We start from the raw sequence: 24,516 nt of genomic DNA on the forward strand, positions 1-24,516 counted from the left end.
TTATAAAACTGTAATGAGGTTTCCCAAGAAAGTATAGATATAACTACTTTCCTGCCTAGTTGTTTGAGTTAGAAGATATTCGATTTTTTCGTGTCAATTTAGGCTTTTGATGGGATGAAAACTTTAATCTCTTTTATTCAGTGGACTTTGCAAACACTCAATTTAGACTTATCTATTTTTATAATTTTCTTTTTGTGAGTATTTTTTATTATCTACTACTACCGCAGCTGCGGGTTTGTTTAAATTAACAGGGGGGTCATTTGTCAATTTTCCACCACAACCAAAACACTGAATAAATGTTATGTACTAGAATATAAATAAAATAAATACCATCTACAATAAAGTATTTCATTATTACTGCTTTCTGCTGCCGTCTTCAGCTAAACCTTAAGGTCTACCGATAACACATGCGGCGACTGCAAGAAATCGGTCACAACTCTATTATAAAAACTTACCTCAGCAGCAATATAAGCTGGTATAACCGACAGCAGCAGCCTCTCTTGCTGCTCCCTCTCACACTCCAGCTTGACTCTCTGCTCCAGACAAGTCCTGGTGCCAGCGAAGGTGTTCCTGTGAGCTCTCTCCGTGAGCGCTCGGTAGTATAGCCCGATGCCGCTCGCTGAGAGTAGGAGTGACAGCTCGCAGATTAGCTGGGGAAGAGAGGAGTGCTTTAGAGGTCTGACTTTAAAGACGGTATGATAGAGTTGAGATTGGTTTAATGGTTGTAGGGAAATTGAATAGCATTTGTATGGAAAACAAAAATTACTGACAAACTGTCAACAATCTCACAGAATCCTAGTTAAATTATTTCCGTAATGACAATAAACTTTCATTACCTACAAAAGATATCATGGGTACTCTTTGCTCAAGCGTTTTCGATTGGTTTTTTCATGGTTATGTAAGGCGAAGTATTCAATTTTGCAAAGTGCGATAGATAGGTGATAAGCTAGTTATCTTGGTCCTAGCAAGAATCTTAGGAAGAAAACAATTATGATGTACCTACTAACAATTATTCGTGTCCTGAAAGACCTACCAGAATTTGTAACAATGGTTTTGGCATAAAACTTTTCCAAACAAGCATTCTTAGTGTAGGTCCACACTGCGAGCCTAGCGCGGTTGCGACGGCGGGCGCGAAATATCAAACATATGAAAAGCGCCTTTGCGTCCATATTGAAGTGACTAAGGCGGAAGCCTAGTGCGATGGGTTTGAGCGACAAAGCGAGCGTAAGTTTCAAACGCTTCTATCCGCGCGTTCTGGGCCACATTACGGGCCTAGTCATCGAGCGACCCAATGCGCGAGCGGCGGGGGTAACAACCAGTTTTGGCATTTAGTTCTATCTTATCTTTTGGCGTATGTGCATTTATATTCGTTTGTCTAAAAAATGGCGGTGAATACTGAATCTTTCATAAGTGCAATTCAATCTAAACCACCGATCTGGCAAAGCAAACATCCACACCACAATAATCGCACAATAACAAGAAAGTTATGGAGTGAAATAAAAGAACAATTTCCTATAAGTCAAGGTGTTGCACTCCTGATGTACGTCACACCGCTACAAGCTCTCGCGCCTTCACTGTGGCCACCAAACACCACCGCTCGCTTCGCCCGCCTAGGCTCCAGTCACCGCGCGTGCAATGTGGACCCACACTTAGAAGTAATAACAAAGTACAGACCGTAGCCGAATTTTCTCAACATGTCGGAAACAAAACTAATCGCCCTACAAAAGCCTTATTAACCTATATTGCTTAATTAACCTTTTACTTGCCCAGAATAACAAGGGAGTTAAATACTTCCATAAACAAAGTAAATATAAAAGCTAATGAATTCAGCATAGGTACCGCACGCTTTCTTGTTACAAAGGTAACTTAATGGCGTTTTGTCACACGAGGTTACCTTAAAATATCTTAATTGTTAAGTTATAAATAACCCTTGTAAAAGAACTTACATTATGGGGTGAATTAAAACTTTACGAGTCTTTACTATACTGCTGAAAAACGTCAATTAGGTTCACAAATATTTATGGACACTTTATCAGAGGTAATTATAGTTGGAATCCATAATAAAGAGTCAACAGGAATCATTAAGTCACTCACGGAGTCATAGACGTATTGTTTTTTCAGAAGCCTCCTGAATTCCAACACGAGCCAATTCTCGTCATTATTCAACGAGACATACTATTAACCTTACTATAGTTAAAGAAATAAACCACTAACCGATCCAGAGTATAATTTGTCAATCGAAGTCCTTTCAACCCTACATATCCACAATCCACATACATCATGTAATACCGTACCGTACTTCCAATTATTGTGACTGCGAGCATCAAAATCGGGTCACCAGACATGCATTCATAATATTATTGACCCATCGGAATATCCCGACTGTACTGACATTCAATAGACAGCCAAAGCCAGCCCATGGAAAACTAAATGACAAATGACTAGCGGAGGTGTAATACCGAAAAATCTCCTAAGAAAGTAGCGTGCTAAAATGCGAGTTAGCAGGGGACGAGGAACGTTAATGTTTCCGCCCTTACACGCCCTCTTTTGACACGACTATTTTTTAGGAATACCAAAAATCGTTGACAGATGTCTCAAAGAAAGTGAAAGCCTAATAGCTGACTCGTAACTGATCGTTTTGGTCATGCCCAATGCACGGAATTGACGATAAGAGGGCGTCTAGCCTGCCTGCATGGCATCTCTGCTCATGTTTCCTTACTCCTTGAGCCACCTATCCATTTACTAGGGTCACCATTCTTAATATTATTGACCCATCGGAATCTCTCGACTGTACTGACATCCTATAGACAGTTAGACAGCCCTATTCACGTACTAGGGTTGTCAGTCAAGGTCAAACTGAAGTTTATTAGACGCCGGTGTCAAGGTTGTCTCGCGATGAAAACAAATAATATAAACGGTTATTGACTCTAGACACGGAATTGTAAGGACAGAGTATTCTAAATTAGCCAAGTTGTGACTTATTAAGATTGAGTTTTCTGAAAGGTATTGTCGGATTGTTTCATTGTTATATAGTCTTTTGTGAAAAGACATTTTCGTCGCATTCTTTTTCTATATTTAAATCATAGTTATGAACGCGAAAATATCAAGTCAATGGCTCAAGCTGGTAGGTATTTTGACAACGAAACACCCTCTTAAACCTTTTTCACCTATATAGGGCTAATCGATAACCTCAAGGATATTTTTAAACCCATTAAGGCACTTCAAAGTAAAACATTCAAAAGTGAATTCATAACTTACATTTAGAACAAGGAAATTACAGGTATCTACCACAAATAATGGGCGAAGTTTCCACATGAAATTCACAACATACGTTGGTACGAGTTTCCAAGTAAATTACCTACATACATATATTAATTCTGATAATTATTATACAGCTATCTGGTTTATAATAATTTTCAGAGTTTGCGTGTTCCTGGATATTTTAAAGGTCATAGGTAATTAAAATTAAAGCTTATTAATAATGCAATTATAAAGAATGCAACATACCTGAGTGAAATTAAAATTAAGTACCCAAATTAAGTTCATTTAAAAATTAAGAGCATTAAAACCACAATGATATAACGAAATGTAATTTAAAAAATCTATAAATAAAAATTTCCACTTTTCTTTGAAATGTGATAATTATCCAAATGTTAAATGCTTTGTTCGGACTGTTTAGTTAGACGATGGTGTACATGAAGTGTGCACAAAATCGGTCGAGCGGTTCTTCATTTATTACATTTTTGTAATAATATCGTAGACTTTATATGTAGCGTAATTTTCGTCAGTGTTATTTTTATCGAACTTTATATGTAGCGAAGAACGTACCACGGGCCACTAGTTAAGTATAAAGTCTAATTAATTAAATAAAATAAATTGCAAAAGCAATAACCATAACCGCCTGCAATAACATTGGTAGCAACACACAATTAGCAGCGCCGAGTTATTGCTTATCTGAAACTGTCAGGCGCTTTCGCTCGACTCTGTAAAAAGAGCATTCTGCCTTGAAGCACGGTTGAATAGAGAGAATAGAGGGTTGAAACAATGGGAGTTACGTAACTATCGTCTCTTGCAGCTAGTTTAAGTTCTGTTTTCGTTTTGTAGATAGAACTACACAATTAAGTGGTTTTAAGACTAATTGTTTGAAAACTGTGAGTGTGACTTTTGGAGTCTGGATTCTTTGCTAATGGTTTTCTTCACCTTTAGTGTTTGTTGTCTAAAATACAAATAAACAGTGTCACTAAGATTTTGACTTCTGCATAATTATTATCCATCGTTTACATAGGTACAGACGCTAATAGGTATCTGTCAAAATATTGCTGCTAGCTGTCAAAATATTGCTGCTAGAGAAGACTCTTTAAAAAACCATTTATCTGTGAATATAAGCATATACATACTATACATATATGCACAGTTTGTCTCTCTCCAAGGACAATAATTTTGGAAACAGTTATAACGTGATTACGACTTAATAGAATCAAGCGGGAAGTTGGTAAGCAAGAACTATCACGATATGAGAACTACGTAACTTACATAACTTTGTTTGTCAATAACTATAAATACGCCTATAATTCAGCCTCAATAAGTTTCTTCGTTTCATTTAGGGAAGTCTCATTACGCTTGGTAGTTATTCCTGCCTTATTTGTAACATATTATTTACCACAATTTTTGTGAAAGGACATCTAAACTAAACCTAAAACTAAAACCTAACGGTTCATACATCTTTTTAAATAGTTTTTTTTTTTGTATTTCAGTCAGAGTACTTATACATCTATAATATTGATAACATTAACATAAAGTTAGGTACAAATCACCCTTATACGCGGCAATAATTTTCTATAAAAACATGTCGAAAACACAAGGTTCATCAGGCCGCTGTAAACATGATCTTAATCCCATTAATCTTGCTTCCTCTACAATTTTATAAGGAGCTCAATACTGATGAGATTGTTCTACGTACTCATGGAGTAAGGAAAGATGAGCAGAGATCGCATAATGCAGGTAAGTCAGGCACCGTCTTCTAGGCTAAAAACATATGATGGGCAGGACTAAAAAATCTGTTACGCGTGAAGTAATGAAGTTCTTTGATACTATCAAATAACTCCTCCCGCTGTGGGTTAGCAACATGAGGGAGTGTCAGACTCTTATTGACTAAAACCCAGCATGTACCTTATGAAGCCCTGTATGGATCAGGGCAGCGGTACCACTTTCGACAGCCCGTCTTTTAGAAATCTGCCAATGATTTTTGCTATTACTCAAAAAAGGGGAGGGTCCAAAGAAGGCGTACAAGAAGACAGAAACGTTTCTCGTGCATCAAACACCCGCATGTCGGTGAGCTACTTTCTTAGGAGATTTTCTATTATGGCATCTCCGATAGTATTTTGTTCTCCATGGTCTTGATATAATTATTGTATGCTAAAGCGGTGATGAGTTGAGAGTGGGGCAATTTGGATATGGGCAACGGAACCATAGGGGGCAGAGGCTGGCTGACTTTCTGGAGAAAGAGGAACTCTTCATGATGAACTCTTTCTTCCAGAAGCCGCCTCACAGGAAATGGACCTGGTTGAGTCCCGATGGTTTCACGAGAAACGAGATAGACTTCTTCATGACCGACAAGAGACGGATATTCAGTGATGTCTCTGTGATCAACAGGGTAAAAACCGGAAGCGATCACCGAATCGTAAGAGCCTCACTGAATATCAATGTTAAACTTGAAAGGTCCAGTCTGATGAAGTCTACGCTCCGACCTACTCGGTCCCATATTCAAAACCCGGAAAGCTTTCAACTCGAGCTCTCTAATCGCTTTGCTTGCCTTGAGAACTTAGTGTCAGTGGACGAGATCAACGACGGACTAGTGGAAACTGTCCGCACGGTAGGGTCTAAGTTTTTTAGACCCTGCCGTAAAAATAGACCTCAAAAACTAACCGATCAAACCTTAAACCTCATGGCTGAACGACGCTTGCTACAGTTGCAGTCTTCCCATGATGCGAAGTCATATAGGCAGCTCAATAGACGAATATCCAAGTCCTTGCGACACGATCTGCGTCTCTTTAATACGAATCGTGTTAAAGAGACCATACAGCGAAACCAAGGCTCCAAAGTGTTCGCAAAGGACAAGTCTATTGGGCAAAGCCAGATGACTAAGCTGAAACGGGAGGATGGCAGCATAGCGTCGACCAAGGCAGAGGTTCTAGGCGAGATCGAGAGGTTCTATGGACAGTTATACACTTCGGTCGCAAAGTCCGTTGACAGCTTGGCAGGAGATCCAAGAGCCAAGCTGTCCCGACATTATACCGAAGATATCCCGGACATCAGTCTGTACGAGATTAGGATGGCCCTGAAGCAGCTTAAGAACAACAAGGCGCCGGGTGAGGACGGAATCACTTCAGAGCTTCTGAGAGCGGGTGGAACACCGGCACTTAAAGTCCTCCAGAAGCTCTTTAACTCCGTCCTGTCCGAGGGCAAAACGCCTCAAGCATGGAGCAGGGGTGTGGTGGTGTTGTTCTTCAAAAAAGGTGACAACAGCCTATTGAAGAACTACAGACCCATCACACTTCTAAGCCATGTTTATAAGCTGTTTTCAAGGGTTATCACGAACCGTCTCGAGCACAGGCTTGATGACTTCCAGCCTCCCGAACAAGCCGGTTTCCGAAGAGGCTTTAGTACCATAGACCACATCCATACGCTGCGGCAAGTTATACAGAAGACCGAGGAGTATAACTTGCCATTATGCTTAGCGTTTGTGGACTATGAAAAAGCCTTCGATTCGGTGGAAACATGGGCGGTACTTGAGTCACTCCAACGATGCCATATTGACTATCGGTACATCGAGGTGTTGAAGTGTTTGTATAATAACGCCACCATGTCGGTCCGAGTACAGGAGCATAGCACGAAGCCGATTCCATTGAGAAGAGGTGTAAGACAGGGGGACGTAATCTCCCCGAAACTGTTTACCGCCGCAATGGAAGACGCCTTCAAGCTCCTGGAATGGCAAGGACTTGGCATCAACATCAACGGCGAATACATCACTCACCTTCGGTTTGCCGACGACATCGTAGTCATGGCAAAGTCGATGGAGGAACTCAGTATGATGCTCGAGGGCCTCGACCGAGTTTCACAACGGGTGGGCCTGAAAATGAACATGGACAAGACGAAAATTATGTCAAATGTCCATGTTCAGCCCACCCCAGTCTCTGTTGGAAGCTCGGTACTCGAAGTTGTTGACTCATATATCTACCTAGGACAAGTAGTCCAATTAGGTAGGTCCAACTTCGAGAAAGAGGTCAACCGCCGAATCCAACTCGGCTGGGCAGCGTTCGGGAAACTACGCAATGTCTTTTCGTCCGACATACCTCAGTGCCTCAAGACGAAAGTCTTCAACCAATGTGTGTTACCAGTGATGACTTACGGCACCGAAACGTGGTCTCTCACTATCGGCCTCATCTCAAAGCTCAAAGTCGCTCAACGAGCTATGGAGAGGGCTATGCTCGGTGTTTCTCTACGTGATCGAATCCGAAACGAGGAGATCCGTAGACGAACCAAAGTGACCGATATAGCCCACCGGATTAGCAAGTTGAAGTGGCAATGGGCAGGCCATATTGCTCGCAGAGCAGATGGCAGATGGGGCCGAAAAGTGCTGGAGTGGAGACCACGGACTAGCAAGCGCAGCGTAGGACGTCCACCAACGAGGTGGACAGACGACCTTATAAAGGTCGCCGGAAGACGCTGGATGCAGGTCGCTTCCAACAGGTATCTGTGGAGATCAAAGGGGGAGGCCTATGTTCAGCAGTGGACGTCCTATGGCTGAGATGATGATGATGATGATGATGCTAAAGGGGTGTGTCAGTAGGCAAAGTGATGGGTTTATCAATTATTGTAATCGCGTGTAAGGTTGATTAATATTGGTATTAGGATTGAAATTGTTATTCAAGGCTCGCTTGTGCCAACGTTTAAACCCACGTGCCGGCAAAATTACTTCACACACTCGTATATGTAAAAGTATATTAGCTTCTCTCGATAAATACTAAAATAATGATCCCTCAAACAAATCAACCAACTTTTGAACTTAATATTAGTAGGTATAGATTAGTCTGTAACAATATGGTTACGATCTTAATATAGGGATTAAAATATTCTGTCTCTTGGTTGAAGCACGGCAGACATGGCGAGCGCAATGGCACGTATCATGTAATACTACATACCTGCTGGTAGAACTGCGACTCTTCACCATCAGGGCGCGCTCCCAGCGCCAGGCCGACGTACGCCAGCGTGAGCACGGCAGACATGGCGAGCGCTATGGCACGTATCATGTAATACTACATACCTGCTGGTAGAACTGCGACTCTTCACCATCAGGGCGCACTCCTAGCGCCAGGCCGACGTACGCCAGCGTGAGCACGGCAGACATGGCGAGCGCTATGGCACGTATCATGTAATACTACATACCTGCTGGTAGAACTGCGACTCTTCACCATCAGGGCGCGCTCCCAGCGCCAGGCCGACGTACGCCAGCGTGAGCACGGCAGACATGGCGAGCGCTATGGCACGTATCATGTAATACTACATACCTGCTGGTAGAACTGCGACTCTTCACCATCAGGGCGCACTCCTAGCGCCAGGCCGACGTACGCCAGCGTGAGCACGGCAGACATGGCGAGCGCTATGGCACGTATCATGTAATACTACATACCTGCTGGTAGAACTGCGACTCTTCACCATCAGGGCGCGCTCCCAGCGCCAGGCCGACGTACGCCAGCGTGAGCACGGCAGACATGGCGAGCGCTATGGCACGTATCATGTAATACTACATACCTGCTGGTAGAACTGCGACTCTTCACCATCAGGGCGCACTCCTAGCGCCAGGCCGACGTACGCCAGCGTGAGCACGGCAGACATGGCGAGCGCTATGGCACGTATCATGTAATACTACATACCTGCTGGTAGAACTGCGACTCTTCACCATCAGGGCGCACTCCCAGCGCCAGGCCGACGTACGCCAGCGTGAGCACGGCAGACATGGCGAGCGCTATGGCACGTATCATGTAATACTACATACCTGCTGGTAGAACTGCGACTCTTCACCATCAGGGCGCACTCCTAGCGCCAGGCCGACGTACGCCAGCGTGAGCACGGCAGACATGGCGAGCGCTATGGCACGTATCATGTAATACTACATACCTGCTGGTAGAACTGCGACTCTTCACCATCAGGGCGCGCTCCCAGCGCCAGGCCGACGTACGCCAGCGTGAGCACGGCAGACATGGCGAGCGCTATGGCACGTATCATGTAATACTACATACCTGCTGGTAGAACTGCGACTCTTCACCATCAGGGCGCACTCCTAGCGCCAGGCCGACGTACGCCAGCGTGAGCACGGCAGACATGGCGAGCGCTATGGCACGTATCATGTAATACTACATACCTGCTGGTAGAACTGCGACTCTTCACCATCAGGGCGCACTCCCAGCGCCAGGCCGACGTACGCCAGCGTGAGCACGGCAGACATGGCGAGCGCTATGGGACGCGCTATAGGCATCATTGTGTGCACCATCTGTGAAGACAAGAGTAGAATTAAACCTTTAGAAACTAGAAAAGGGAGGAAAGAATATGTATAACTGCGGCAATGTTGCTGTAGTCTAATATAAAAACAGGTCATCATTTGACAGCCATCAGACACATTTTCATCGCTTAGTCATCATCATCAAACCCCTTCTAAATTTTGAACAGTTGCCATTATTTAGTAGTTGTAGTCAGAAAGTCTGGCAACTAGTCATAGGTATCTAGCTAGAGGCATAGGATTGTCTGAATAACGGGTTTGAGGAGGTCAGATAGGCAGTCGTTCCATGCAAAACACTGGTGCTCAGCTGCATCCTAGACTAGGAGACTGGACCGGTAGCCAATCCGAACATACTTTGGGGAAGGGCTAAGTGGATGATAGTGATGATGATGACATTAAAGGCTTATGTTTTACATCATCCATTGCATATTCAAGACACCTTTAAGTTTATCAGCCCTATCATCGAAAACAAAAGGAGCTTTCGTTTCAAAAGGTCAAGGAAAATTCTAATTTGGTAGATTGTTACACTTTGCTGTTCTAATTAATTATAATCAAGATTATGTAACCTCCAGCCATTTAATGGTTGTGTAAACAGTATTCAAAACCTTTGTTAAAAACCCTACCCACTGAATGAATTAAAATGTTTTTTTTTTTTTTGGAATAATACACTAAAACTGTAATACACATTTGAAATTACTATATTGCAAGACAATATCATAGTACAAAGACACTATGACAATATTAAAAAATATTTCTAACATATTTTTTTATAGAAGACCTCTAAAAATTAAAACACAAAATGAAGTCTAGTAAAAACAACTTTGACCGAGTTATCCAAAGATAATCGTTCTTGTAGGAATTGTAAGGTCATCTTTTTAATCTTCCGTAGCAATCACAATCCGTCAACAGACGCTGCAAATCTTTTTATCTCTCAAAGAAAAGCAAAAAGATAATATTTAAAAGAAAGTTTTGATTCATTCTACGCGCGTGTTGCTAACACAAGTTTTGTCACAGCAAAATTAATTTTAACTTCCCTCATTTTCGTCAGTGTTATTTTTATCGAAGGCTATCATACTCATACTCATACTGGTATACACAAATATTATACAGCTGAATAGTTTGTTTGTTTTTACGCGTTAATCTTGAAAACTACTGGAACAGTTGGAGTTGGAAATAATCTTTTAATGTTATTTCAATGTATGCAACGATATTTTTCTTCTGTATTTTCCTCTGAAAACCTGACGACGAGGCAAGTGCTGTTTCACATTTTGTTTTATTTTAATATTACCTGTCCCTTCGTGTTTTCACCTGCGTCCCGGGAGAATCACTTTTCGCCATTGGGTAAAAAGTAGCCTATGTCTTTTCTTAAGCTCTATACCTACTATATTGTAAGTACACGTAAGTATGCCACGATTCAAATCAGTTTAATAATTTTGACGTAGAAGATTGACAGACTGACAGACCGAAAGATAGAGTTAATATCACATTTATAATACTAGTAAGAACTATTTATTTATTTGCTTAGATATTTACATATTTACAATACATATAAGAAACTAAGTAAGAATTACTTAATCTTTGTAGTAGTACCTACCTAGTAGATAGCAACAACTCACAATCGCATTAAAATTACATATAATTAATTCATCAACACAGTCAAGGTTTTGTTCTCTGACACCTATTGTATAATGCAATGAAAACCCATGATATTCTTATTAACAGCTATATTTAAATACTTCCTTGTGATAAATTGTGCTCATTTAAATAGCAATATCAAGTTTTATCAGCATTCTTGCAATTTAATATCTTCTATATCTTTATTATTTAAATTACAAAGTAACATAGGTACATAATTAAAAATTATATGAAATCCAATGCATGACAACATGGTAGGTATTATTTTCTTCAAATAAAAATACCAAATATATTTACTTTTCAATTTACTTAAGTAGCAAACAAAATGAGCTATAACAAAATATTTATTGAATCTATGACTATTTTCAATAAATATTTGTGGCATGAGCCGACGACGTTAAATTAGTACCTAAATCAGAAAAGTTATTAATACAAAAACAAATGCTATATGAATCCAAATAACCCATAACCACATACCTCATCATCTGCTTAACCTTTTCCCAACTATGTTGGGGTCGGCTTCCAGTCTAACCGGATGCAGCTGAGTACCAAGGTTTTACAAGGAGCGACTGCCTATCTGACCCCCTCAACCCAGTTACCTGGGCAACCCGATACCCCTTGGTAAGACTGGATGTCAGACTTTCTGGCTTCTGACTACCCGTAACGACTACCAAAGATGTTTAAATGGCAGCCGGGACCTACAGTTTATCGTGCCATCCGAAACACGGAAGAACTCATTATGACAAGATGGTCACCCATCCACGGACCGACCGCGCCAAGCGTTGCTTAACCTTATGATCGATCGATCCGCGCGGCTTTGACTTAGCCACGAGCTCTTCACGAGCCATAACAACATACCTACAAACCTTTAATTAAAATCCACTCAAACACAAAAAAAACCTTTCAAACGAAATCCATTTAAAACAACAAGTCTCATTTATTTCATAAACGGCCTACAAGTCATAAAAGAGATACATAGTATGGACATGTCCCATATCGCGATGATATCCAAACACGGATTAAAGAAAGATAACGGAGATTCCATGAGGAAGGTAGGTCAGGCGCCTTCTTGTAAGTTAGAGATAAGTTACTAGAGCACTAATGAGGCGTTCGGGTTCCTTGTTCCAACCACTCTGTCAAAGATTGGTATTTTGAAAATAATGGTAAAACCAAAATAATGGGGGTATAACCGCGATAAAATCCTTAAAAGTAATTTTATTTAAATGTCTAATATTCGCGTAAGTATCAGAAATCAATAATGTGTGGATTCTAATGAAGGCATAAGATTCTAAAGAAGGGGTAAGGGCGCAGCATATATCGTTCCTCGTCCCCCGAACACACGCATTTTGACTCGCTAATTTCTTAGGACATTTTGCGTTATAACATCTCCGCTACTAATTTTGTTCTCCATGTTTACAACGCAACATGTTAGGCCGCAAAGGAAATTGAATTCCGTAGCCGATCCACGCTAAGATTGCGTCCCTGATATGTCTGAGGTTAAATGACGTCATCGTTTCAGATATTTCAGATATCGGCAGTGTAAAGGGATATGAAGATAGTTCAATGTTGTAATAGTAAAAGGACAGGACAGTGTGAGTGATATTGGCACGAAACTTATGATAAAGATTATGTGGTGTCTGAAACCTGATGCTCAACCCAAATTCTAATGGATGAAAACAGAAGAACAAAACATTATATGGTATGTCCGTGGACTGACTGTTGAACCTTCTAAACGGCTGTGATATGTGCCGCTATTACTTAATAATAAGCTCACTTCTTATCGCATAAATGCGATAAGTTCAGATGTACAAAAACCATCTCCAAACTCTTAGTAAAGTTGTTTCGTCTACATATTTTTTTTCAGCAAAGTCAGTAATGGATAGTACTACATATTTAAAAAAAATTTTACAACACTAAAAACGCAAGAAAAACTAATAACTAATAATTGCAATTTTAAATACCAAGTGTGAACTAATCCCATTCCCTGCATGGCAAATTGAATTTACACATAAAGTAAATAACCACTAGAGAGCGCACTCGCCAATTTCTTCTAAGAACACGACTCACCACTGCGGGCGGGGGGACGCGGCATAATCCGCGGCTACTATTGGTCAGTTCACGGTCGCTACTAAAGGATCGTACTGATCGTAGCCTTATAGTACGCGCAAAATCGCTAACTTTTGGCGAGCGTCGGGGCACTGTATGCGCAGTCAAGTGGTTTTATAGTCTTTGAATTTACACGACGCATTCTTTTTCTCTGCAAGGCGTTTGTTAGATAAATTGCATTGGTCGTGATTGGCGACCCAGCGCCCTGGGGCCCGATTCTCCTAATTTTACTTAAGCGACATACGATTCACATTCGACTCCGATTGAAGCGTATGTGGCATTCCGTTTTTTCTTTCAAATAAACGTTTTTATCCTTTTCTGTCATTCAATAATGAATAATTTTGTCTGCAAATGATTTACGATTGCAATATGATTGTAGAGCAAACTACCGTACCTATAGACCAAAATAGCAGACCAATCGCAAACCAATCGAACGTCGTTGGAATACGATTGGTCTTATATTAGTAGCAGAATTCCCGATATGGTTAAAACTGCTATTGCGATCATATTGCGATTCAATTTCTATTCGATTTTGACATTATTAACTTAGGAGAATCGGGCCCCTGGTCGCTGGGCGCCCCGGCGGCCACTCAAGTGCTTCAAGCACCGAGCTTATTATTTCAAATGTCATGTCTGTAATTTTTGCAATTTATTTCTGTGATTTTTCTTCTTCTTTGGTTCGGTTTGTAGTGATGTTTTTTGTTTTGGTAGAATATGATTGGATTTCAAATTGATGATTGATTTTGTAGTCATGTAAGTTTTATCTAGGTAGTATTATTGTCAGTATCGATTTAAAAATCTTAGGAGTTATATGTATTATGGCAATGGGAAATCCACTAGAGCTTTACCTTAATTTTCATCTTTTTCTCAACTCAATGTACTTTTGAACAAAGACCCTCTTTTAAATAATTCTAACTCAAACTTCCAAGAAATTAATTATCACAACAAACGTAAATCTCAACCCTAAAATGTTCAAAGACATAATTGCGGACTAAAACATCAACAGCGTACCACCTTTAGATTTTATTAAACCGGACAAGCGGAGGAAAGTTGAAATTTTATGTAAATTTGGCACAATTATGCCGAGTCAGCGACGGAGGACGGAAAACTTGGACAGATGTGGAGGTAAATGTTACGGCGTTTTGTGGGTTAAGATTAGGGTTCCCAACTGTAGTGTTGAAAACAGTGTTACTATACATTTATCCACTAGTTTGTAGAACATAGTTTTAGGTACTGCTAAATTCTACAAAAAGCTGTTTACTATTAAAATGTTGTTAATTTATTTAATTAGAGATGTAAAGTATGTACATTACCAGCGAATGTTTCCACCGATCTCTATCCCATGTTTGAATTCAAATGCTGTTTTCTATTTTATTAATCTTCACTCGTAGCCTAAGTATTTCGTGATTTATTAGGTATTCGGATAAATTAAGTATAGTCAGTATCTACAAGATTTCTGTATACTACACTATTCCTAAGAATCCCCATAAGAAAGTATAGGTCTGTACGAACCCTATCTAGGATACAGAGAGATAAGGTAAAGGTGAAGGGTTCATGAGATTATGAGGTTATGATGAGTCCCGTCTTTTGTCGAGGGTTTCGCTGATACATCAACACTTACAAAGTTATTATGCAAACATAACCAAAGTTACATAGTGTTTACACGAGCATTTTCCTTGATATACTTGAACAAAGTTTTGTAGGTGTGTTTTCGCTCGGTTTAAGTTTTGTTTTTATTGGGTTATTAAACGTGGTTGCTAAAATCAGTGATAAGTATTGTAATCTCAACATCATGATCATTAAATTGGAATCTAATTAAGGAATTAAAGGTATTTTAATGAAAAATATCGATTATTTAAAATCCAGAGTTGCAAGAACGACTAGAGCTATGAAAAGTAGAGAATTACTTTATAAATTAGATATCAGTCAAATACTAAATTCTTTATTAAGATTACATTTTCATATTCATAATTAATTATATTATGAGTCGTGGTGGCCTAGTGGGCAAAGAACAGAACAGAAGCCAACCTCTCGAGTATGAGGGCGCGGGTTCGATTCCAGGTCAGGCAAGTACCAATGCAACTTTTCTAAGTTTGTATGTACTTTCTAAGTATCTTAGACACCAATGACTGTGTTTCGGATGGCACGTTAAACTGTAGGTCCCGGCTGTCATAGAACATCCTTGGCAGTCGTTACGGGTAGTCAGAAGCCAGTAAGTCTGACACCAGTCTAACGAAGGGGTATTGGGTTGCCCGGTTAACTGGGTTGAGGAGGTCAGGCAGGGCAGTCGCTCCTTGTAAAGCACTAGTACTCAGCTACATCCGGTTAGACTGGAAGCCGACCCCAACATAGTTTGGGAAAAAGGCTCGGAGGATGATTTTCATAATATGAATACTTTAGAACAACATTATGAGAATGAAACTTTATATCCCTATATCTGTACAATCTAACGTAAATATTTTCACTCAACTTTACCAATATTATTTACCGAATATTTTTAACTAAACCTTTAGATATCCTTCAAGGCACTACTATTGTAACTCAACGGAAACCAAACTAATCTCACTACCACAATAAATAACAAAAGCAGTTGACAGAAGCTGTCTCCAAAAACTTATCGAACACTTTACAATGTAGAAACTTCAAATTAATGAAACGCCGCCGACACGAAGGGGTCGGCAGAATTCAAGGTAAACTCGCCAAAGATTAATGGACTTCCTTAGCAAAATCTTACTACTAATAATATTATAAATGCGAGAAAAACTTTGTCTGACTGTCTGTTACGCTTTCACGTCTAAACCACATCATCCTCCAAGCCTTTTTCTCAACTATGTTGGGGTCGGCTTCCAGTCTAACCGGATGTAGCTTCCACGTCTAAACCACTGAACTGATTTTAATAAAACATGGTACAGAGATAGAGTTGACCTTGAGAAAGAACTCGGATAGTTTTTTATCCCGGACTTTGAAGAGTTCTCTTGGAAACGCGATATAACCGAACATGACGCAGGTGAAGTCGCGGGCGAAAGCTAGTATTATAAATGTGAAAGTTAGTTAGAATATATAGACGATGTTTTTTATGTAAAAGGGCTGGACCGATTTGATAGAGATTTCGTAAGTAGATAGGTTACACCCTAGATTAACACATAGGCTTTTTATCCCGGTGAACAGAGGTGAAACCAACCGAGCGAAGCCGCGGTCAAAATCTAGTATATATTATAAAGGAAGTATATTATTTTAGGTAAGATAAGGATAATACTCAAGTAATTTTGAAGTATGTTACTTCCTTGGGGGAAGGTTCTTGTTTGAACAAGACTCTGATCATAGTGTGTATATAGCCGATGTTACAACGAAGATAATATTATATAATAATAGTGGATAAGTTTGGCTGTTTGTTTAGCCTGGTTATATGGCTAGATGAAGAAGAACTCATCTTGTGAAGGAACTTTTATGAAAATAGAAAATTTCCAAAATCTTTTGCTGTAATAAATGATATCGTTTCCATTTAATTTTGATTTAATTTCTACGTCTTGGGAATATTAAGAGCGATGAAACCCTTAATTTATTCATTTCAGATAACGATTGCCAGTACTTTATTTATTATTTGAAAATGAAGTAAGTTTGCAATATGTTTGTTTGAATTAGAGGTCATCTAATTACAAGCCTAATAACATAAACTATACAATAATAATGGATATTAAAAATTACACTAGAGAGAACAGTTCTATCTAGGTATAACTAAGTATGATAATTTTGCAATCCTGAAATTCAAATTGCAATTTCTCAATTAAAATTATATTTTCTGCCGTGATTGTCCAACACTACATAATTAATTTTAGCTAACTACGTCAAACTGTCTCCGAAAATAGCGGAACCAAACCATAAAATGTTATTTCAGTGTCCGTTTTCAAATTAGCAATTAGGGAACTTTTGAAATCAACCCTATTTGGACTGTGATGTCGGCTTAAATCCTGTCCTTCCTTCCGTGTAATACCATTTGAGGTAAAACTATTTTATTCAATGTCCGTTTATCGGCTTATCTATTTTCAAATTCAGTATTTGGTGATGCCAAACACAAAACGCTTTATTTGATGATCATAACGAAACAAGGATTATAGGTACGGTTAAATCGAACACTTTAAGAGAAGTAAAATTATTAATAGGTACCTGTACTGCGATTCTATAAAACTCGATCAACAACTCGCATTTCACTTCGATTCGTAATGTCATTTCATACTTTAGGGGAGGTAGGGGAGGGATGGGCACTTTTTCACAATTTATTGCATAAAAAATCAGATTTTACAGATCATTATCAACTTTTATTGCCATTTCTTATATTCGGCTAGATATAATGAAAGAGCTTTCCTAAAAATTACACTCAGTTTCAACATTACGAGATATTTAAACGGTTTTATTTAGCTCACCCCGTTTGTTTTATTATTTATTCTTGGATCAAATTTAGTAATTCAAATTTCACCCTCTTCCTGTCAACCGATTGGTCTGAAATTTTGTATACCACCTTTAATTAAATCCAATATGGCCGCCGGCACAAAATGGCACAGCCCCCTCAATATGGGTATCAAATGAAAGGGCTACACAAGTAGAATACTGTCAGCAACCCCAGCGGGGCCCAACAGGGCCAAGGCCTGCCTGCACGTCGATTCTATAAAATTCGAACAACAACTCGCATTTCACTTCGCTATTCACTCTCACTTCGCATTCGATTCAGAACCACCTTGATTTTGCATTCTGTAAACATCACCTAATCACTTGCGAAGTGAAGTGAGCTCGACATCGACCAATGCTGTGCTAGTGACTTCCCCACTCGACAAAATGTCAACCGAGATTAATCAGTTTTAATTTTATCAGTTTTGACACAGAATTTTAGCTAAATATGATGTTTTAGTTATAATTTGTTATTGTAAGGAATTTGAGGCAGCTTTTAAGTATAAAATAAACAGAAATCTCTAAATTCGTGCTGTGAATATAATCTATGCTTACCCTACGAAAAAAAATACTGACAGCGCCAATTTGCCTTTCTTGCTGATTTTGAGGAAACCTTATATATTTTTTTACTACGGCCGGATTGTTCAGAGCTTCCACTACTTCATTTATGCAACGAGATGCAGACGGTTGCGATAAATAAGTTCTGATGCCCTCTTTAATAACCTTCTGGTAACCGCCACTAGCCAAGAATGGTAAAGTACATAGTATCTGTGAAACAATAAATCAATAAAAAATGTAATACCTACTTTATCTGGATTTAGTGAAAACAAAATTGAGACCAATTTGGTTATTTTCATGCTTAAGAGAATACCAATATTATAACTGAAGTACAGAGTCTTTTGAAAACATATCAGCTGGCGGGGAAACCACATAAAGGGAATACTCCTTATTAAGAACTAAGTGTTTTTCTTATTATTGTGTGCTTGATTACAATTTTTCAACTATAAACTGTGTCAATACTTACTTTTACACGAGTTGTAAGTCCTTTGCCTCGACGTTTTGTGGGCTTTATCAGGGGCAGTAAATCAGACTCCAGTTGGTCAATAGGGTAGTGTCCAGGGTCGAAATAATGAAATAATATTTAGTCCGCTTTTTAGATAATAAAAAAATATTGGATACGTATTTTTTCTTTTTTTAATTAAACATAAAATGACAAAGATAATACACTTCAAAAATTAGGAGTGGGGGCCTTTTACGTCACAGTGTCCTGAAAATTGTAGCAACTTGTGACGTCACACTCAACTTTAACACGCTATATCTTTACAAGTTCTGATCCAATTTAAAAAAGAAAAAATACGTATCGCTTAATTTTGGACAATCTACAAGACGGACTAATTATTATTTTTTAGGAAACTAGCCTATTAGCTCCTTTGACAATCTATATATGCTCACATAGTCATCATCGCGAGTTAATAAAGATAAACTACGAATTCTAGCAGATTGTTGACGCTTTTCTAAATTATCTAAAGCATGAGCTTCTTCTAATAAAGATTTAAGCAAAAACATTCTAGCCATCGTTAAAGGTAGGCACTTAATCACTTTAAAACACTTAGAACTTTATTTAAACACTATTTTAAATATAATAGTCTCTAGATCAAGTTGGCAACGGTACCTGAAACAAGATTCTATAAAGGATTTTTCGCGCAGATTTATAACCTCACAAATTTTCACTGACGAAGAAGAGCAAATATTTACAAATTATACATTACATGGTATGTCCAAGCCTCCCTACCATAGGGAGCATTGGACACTTTTGACTTAGTTTATGAAAAAAAAATCGGTAAAAAAACTTTTAAGTTAAACGGTTTTATCTTAAGGGCACTGAAAACTAGAAAATAAAAAATAGTTACTTACCTGTCAACCTACGTAGGTGGTCCCGGTCATATTAGACTAAAATAAAAACGTGGGGCCCATTAACTATTGCTGTAGTACTCTCTTCTAAAGGTATAATAGGTGTGGATTGCATCGACTTACTATAATTGTAACTGGAGATTTTGACAATCAATAATTAATAATAGAAAATACACATACCTTTCATTAGTTTTCTCTTTATAACGATCCGAAACCGCAACAAAATATTTAAGTACTTTTACGAGTGTTTGTTCTTGACAACTCACAGAAATGACAGATAGTCTATGGATGAACACCGTTACCAGTCGGTAACGTAAACTACCCAATAAAAAAAAACAAAACTATGATCAGAAATCAGAATAAAAGGACCCCCCTTTTATTCTGATTTGATCATGTCTCCCAACTGCCCATCTCTCCCCTACCTCCCTATAGATAGACAGATTTTGACAGATCTGTCAAAATCTCGACTTTGATTTAGTTCAACTTGTCAACACGCTCGATAGTGTAGCGCTAGTGTAGTTTGACAATGTCAATCACGAAACTTTAAGGTAGAATTCCGTGGGTCGCGATTGTCGCAGCCGCGCGCGACAAAAGTCAACCTATGAAAATGTATGGCACCGCTGCCGAGGGCTGCGACAGTCGCGCGCGGACGACGAATTTCGTGAGCCGCTCGCGGCCGTACGCTTCTCAACATGGTCTAGCGCTTAATAACATCTATAGAATTTTAGTAAAACCAGAATTAAATTTTTGACAATGCCGCGAGCAGCTTACGAAATTCGTCGGCCGCGCGCGACTGTCACGGGCCTCGACAACGGTGCCATACATTTTCATAGGTTGACTATTGTCGCGTCCACGGAATTCTACCTTTAGATCGAAGTCGAAGTGAGAGTGATGTCGAAGTGAGTTGTGATATTTTATAGAATCGACATGCTGATACTTTAAGCTCACACGGACTTTCATAGATTAAAGTTACTGTTACAGCGTTTTATCGTCCCACTGCTGGGCACAGGCCTTCTCTCACACGGAGAAGGATTGAGCATTAATTAGTTAAGAAAAGTTTATTTGAATGTGACTTATCTCAGAAACTACAAGTTGATTTAAATAAATTTTAGTAATAGACATATTTATCGAGGAAGTCTAGGGTTCGTTTTATCCAGGTGAGCGAAGTAGTTTTTATGAGATGAAGTTCACCTGCATCAGATGCCGAAAGCTAGTTAATTCGTCAACCAAAACAAATAGATCTCTAATCCTATAATACTTATATAACAATATTTTTTTTACTACCAAAAATAAAACCAACCCTACAGGACAGGAGCAAAAATCAAGATATCTAATTGGCTCTCATTTGTTAACAGATTATCCCCAGTTTCCCACAAAACTTTTGTGAAAATACCACAAAAAATTACCGCTTGGGATTACATGGGAAACCTCTCTTTGGGTTTTATAGGGAAATGGGAATAGGGAATTGAGATGCTTATCTGCTCTCAGATGTTAGTATGTCTCACACGTGTTAACATAGAGATAGAGATTTGTATAGTTAACTTATCTAGTCGGTAATAACCCAAAAAAAAACAGATAAACTACTCGGTATTATATATGTTTATAATACATTTTTGAACTTTTAGCAATTGGTTGTATTTTAACAAGATTGCTATAAAAAATTGGCCATTTCGTATTTATTGTTGGAACTTACGTTTAATAAAGCAAGTTTAATACCTACATATAGAAGAGTGAAATGCATAATTAACTACTTAAAGTTATCTTATTTTCGTATGTATTGTAAATTATATTATTTGTACCTAAATGATTTCAAAAATGCATCTTCTAAGTGCTCAAGACAAATAAAACTAAGACTGTGAAAAAAACAATGAATATAAATGTACGAATTTCAATAAAGTAAATACAATAGGAAATAAACATAGATTGAGAATTGAAACCCATTTATTTGTGTTGAAAACTTCATATCTTTGAACTCAAAACTTTCTCATTGTTCAATATCTAAGAAGAAAATAAACGTTATTTAACCCTCTGTATTTCTAAACTCATATTAGAACTATGCCACATTTATAATATTTACTTTGGGGAATGAATTTTGATACTTCTCTTTTCTTGGTAACAATAATAATCTTACAAGACGTTGATTTTGAAAGGGCTTTTGACTATAGCTAATAATGATATTGGATAGGCTGTTTAGACAGCTGTCAAAATCATCTTGTTAGAACAGCTAGATAAGGTTAGGGCTAACAATGTCGTTAGTATTAATTTTAGTATCTAAAGGAACAATTATTGTAGTCAGCCCAATTACTTCATAGACTATGACAGCTTTTGTATATCACAGTAAGGTAACTAGCAAATGCTCATTCTATCCCAACTATTAATTGTTTTAGAAAGGAAACAAAAGAATGCTCTGCGTCTACTTACATTAAAATCATTTAATAGTAAAACAATTTAAAAAACTGCAAAAAACGGGCCAAGGAAAAGTAAAATTCGGGCACAAAGTATTATGTATCATTATCTTTAAAACGGTACCCTAAAAATGCTCGTATTTTACCTACTTCTTACTTGTGTTTTTATTCGTTTCGTCTTAACGTACCTTAAGAAGTAAATGTCAGTTAATTAGTACGACTCCAGCCGTATGATAGCATACCTCTATGTTCAGAATAATTAGCTTTTGTGGGAGAACTCAAATGGGATTAAGACCCGTCTTTACCAAAGCTACTCATTTCGTATGACTTTTTTTGCTGAAGTATTTTATTTTTATTTAGACTTTTTACATGAATTTCCTGACTCATGTGAAGAAAATAATTAGATATATATTTCTTTGACTTTCATAAGTGCTAATCGATTTGACTTTGCCTTTGAAACTTGTAGAAGCTTTTTTTAAAATTGAGATAAATTATACGTATGTAGTTAACGCCCAAAACATTGTTAATACTACAATAAACAGCCCAAAATTCAGCGTTCTAAAATTCTATCAAGCAAGCTAGCAACGGCTTCTAAATAAATGATCCGGCTAAGTCGACCTAGCAGGTAATGCCATCAAATATGTAAGAATCACTCTCAAGAGCCCTGGTTAAGGCTCAACAAATAATAAAGTTTGATAGAACGTTTTACTGGTTGAAAGTAGGCTAGTAGTTTTAAAGTCTTTTTGGTCACTTTTATACGAGTTCTCCTTCTTTTTCAGCGCGACAACGCGCGGATTGTATGCACATTTAGGACAACTACGTACCGATTGAAAATAGGTATGACGCCTGAAACCTCATGATAAACTTTTTGTCGCTCAAAATATAAAGCGCGTAGGAAAACCAAGCGGTAAATCCGCTAGTGTTAAAGAGCTCTTGTGAATGTCAATATGGCTATAAATAATGTTACGTTTGTAAAGACAGACAGAAGAGTATGGAAAGAGAAAACAGGCTGCGCCAACCCGAAAAAAAAAATGGGTTAAGTGCAAAAGGATTATAAAGTTTTCTGATAAGAGTGTTGATGAGAGATAATTCAAATGTCCAAAGTACAGCAGTGTTGTAGGTTGCTTTATTGCCAATTCAACAACCTAAAGAACAGCCTTTTATTTCAATTCACTAGGTATAATATTTCATCATCATGATCATCGTCATGATCATCAGCCTATCATAGTCCACTGCTGGACATAGGCCTCTCCAAGTGCCTATCTCTATAATATTTAACTCACCAATATCAACGCGAAGAGCGGCAACGGCGCATGATGCGTCGCCATCAGCGTCCCGGCACCGAGACTGAACGTCACTAGAAGTGACCCGGCCAACGCTAGTGCTTCCCATTCCGGGGCCACTGGTAACAACAGCTCGTTCACTATAATATTCAACTACTTACCAATATCAACGCGAAGAGCGGCAACGGCGCATGATGCGTCGCCATCAGCGTCCCGGCCCCGAGACTGAACGTCACTAGAAGTGACCCGGCCAGCGCTAGTGCTTCCCATTCCGGGGCCGCTGGTAACAGCGCTAGGCACAACACTATTGACAGCACGAATGTGATGACGGATAGTGATGCTATCGCTTTTGTTTGGGTTGATAGTTCCTGTAACAAGAAAAAAATTGGTTGTTATGTCATGTTTTATTGTAATCAATGAAGAGCGAAATTGTAGGATAACACACTGATTGACTAACCAATTTAAACTTGATTTCAATAAAATAAATTGTACTTCAATAAACTATATAATAACTTCACGGGATTCCCCGACAATACTAAAAGATGTGTCATATTATATAGTTTGTAGTATTTCCTAAAAATATTTCCTTGCAATTGAAAAATTAAGCACATAAAACGACTTACGAAGTAATGGAACCCTATTTCATATCAGTTTGATATATTCAGAAAATTGCGTTTAGTAAATAAATCCAATTTTAGTGTAATAATATGAATGAAGTTCATTGCCCACTTTATATATGTTTTAAGTTACCATATAAATTGTGGAATAAAATAGATCTTATTTCTACGGTACTTTGATATTACTTTCTCAATAATAAATGATATGAGATTGCTATCGTAACCATAGCCTGAGGCCAAATACAACAAGACATTATTGATATATGCAAAATCGATGAACGCAAATAAAATTGAAATAGATTTATTACTGTATTTTAGGTAGGTACATATTCGTCTAAAAATATTATAATCATCTGCGAAAACCGAACAATTGTTTGCGTAGATTTTTTTTTCGAGACAGATTGGCTTCGCGAAGAAAAATGCTTGTATTTTCCTATGGTTTTGAAATCTTGTATTAAAATAAAATGTGTCCAGATATAACTTATGTTTGCGCACTCACTTTGAACCATAGAAGCTTTCAAGAGATATATGCTTACAACATGAGCAAACAGAGTTTCAAA

At 38.4% G+C, this 24,516-nt stretch overlaps 1 protein-coding gene across 1 annotated transcript in view; it reads right to left on the bottom strand.

Annotated features, from left to right (window-relative positions):
• The window catches only part of LOC110373694 (adenylate cyclase type 2), a 217,996-nt gene that overhangs the window by 104,112 nt on the left and 89,368 nt on the right, over positions 1 to 24,516 (bottom strand). Inside the window, exons 3-5 of the mRNA XM_064036823.1 lie at positions 23,501 to 23,707; positions 9,422 to 9,550; positions 456 to 650 (exon numbers count right to left, since the gene is read on the bottom strand). Coding sequence (XP_063892893.1) covers positions 456 to 650; positions 9,422 to 9,550; positions 23,501 to 23,707 — 531 coding nt within the window. The remainder of the gene's footprint in view (positions 1 to 455; positions 651 to 9,421; positions 9,551 to 23,500; positions 23,708 to 24,516) is intronic.

The sequence above is a fragment of the Helicoverpa armigera genome, chromosome 11 (assembly GCF_030705265.1).
Source record: "Helicoverpa armigera isolate CAAS_96S chromosome 11, ASM3070526v1, whole genome shotgun sequence".
NCBI lineage: Eukaryota > Metazoa > Arthropoda > Insecta > Lepidoptera > Noctuidae > Helicoverpa > Helicoverpa armigera.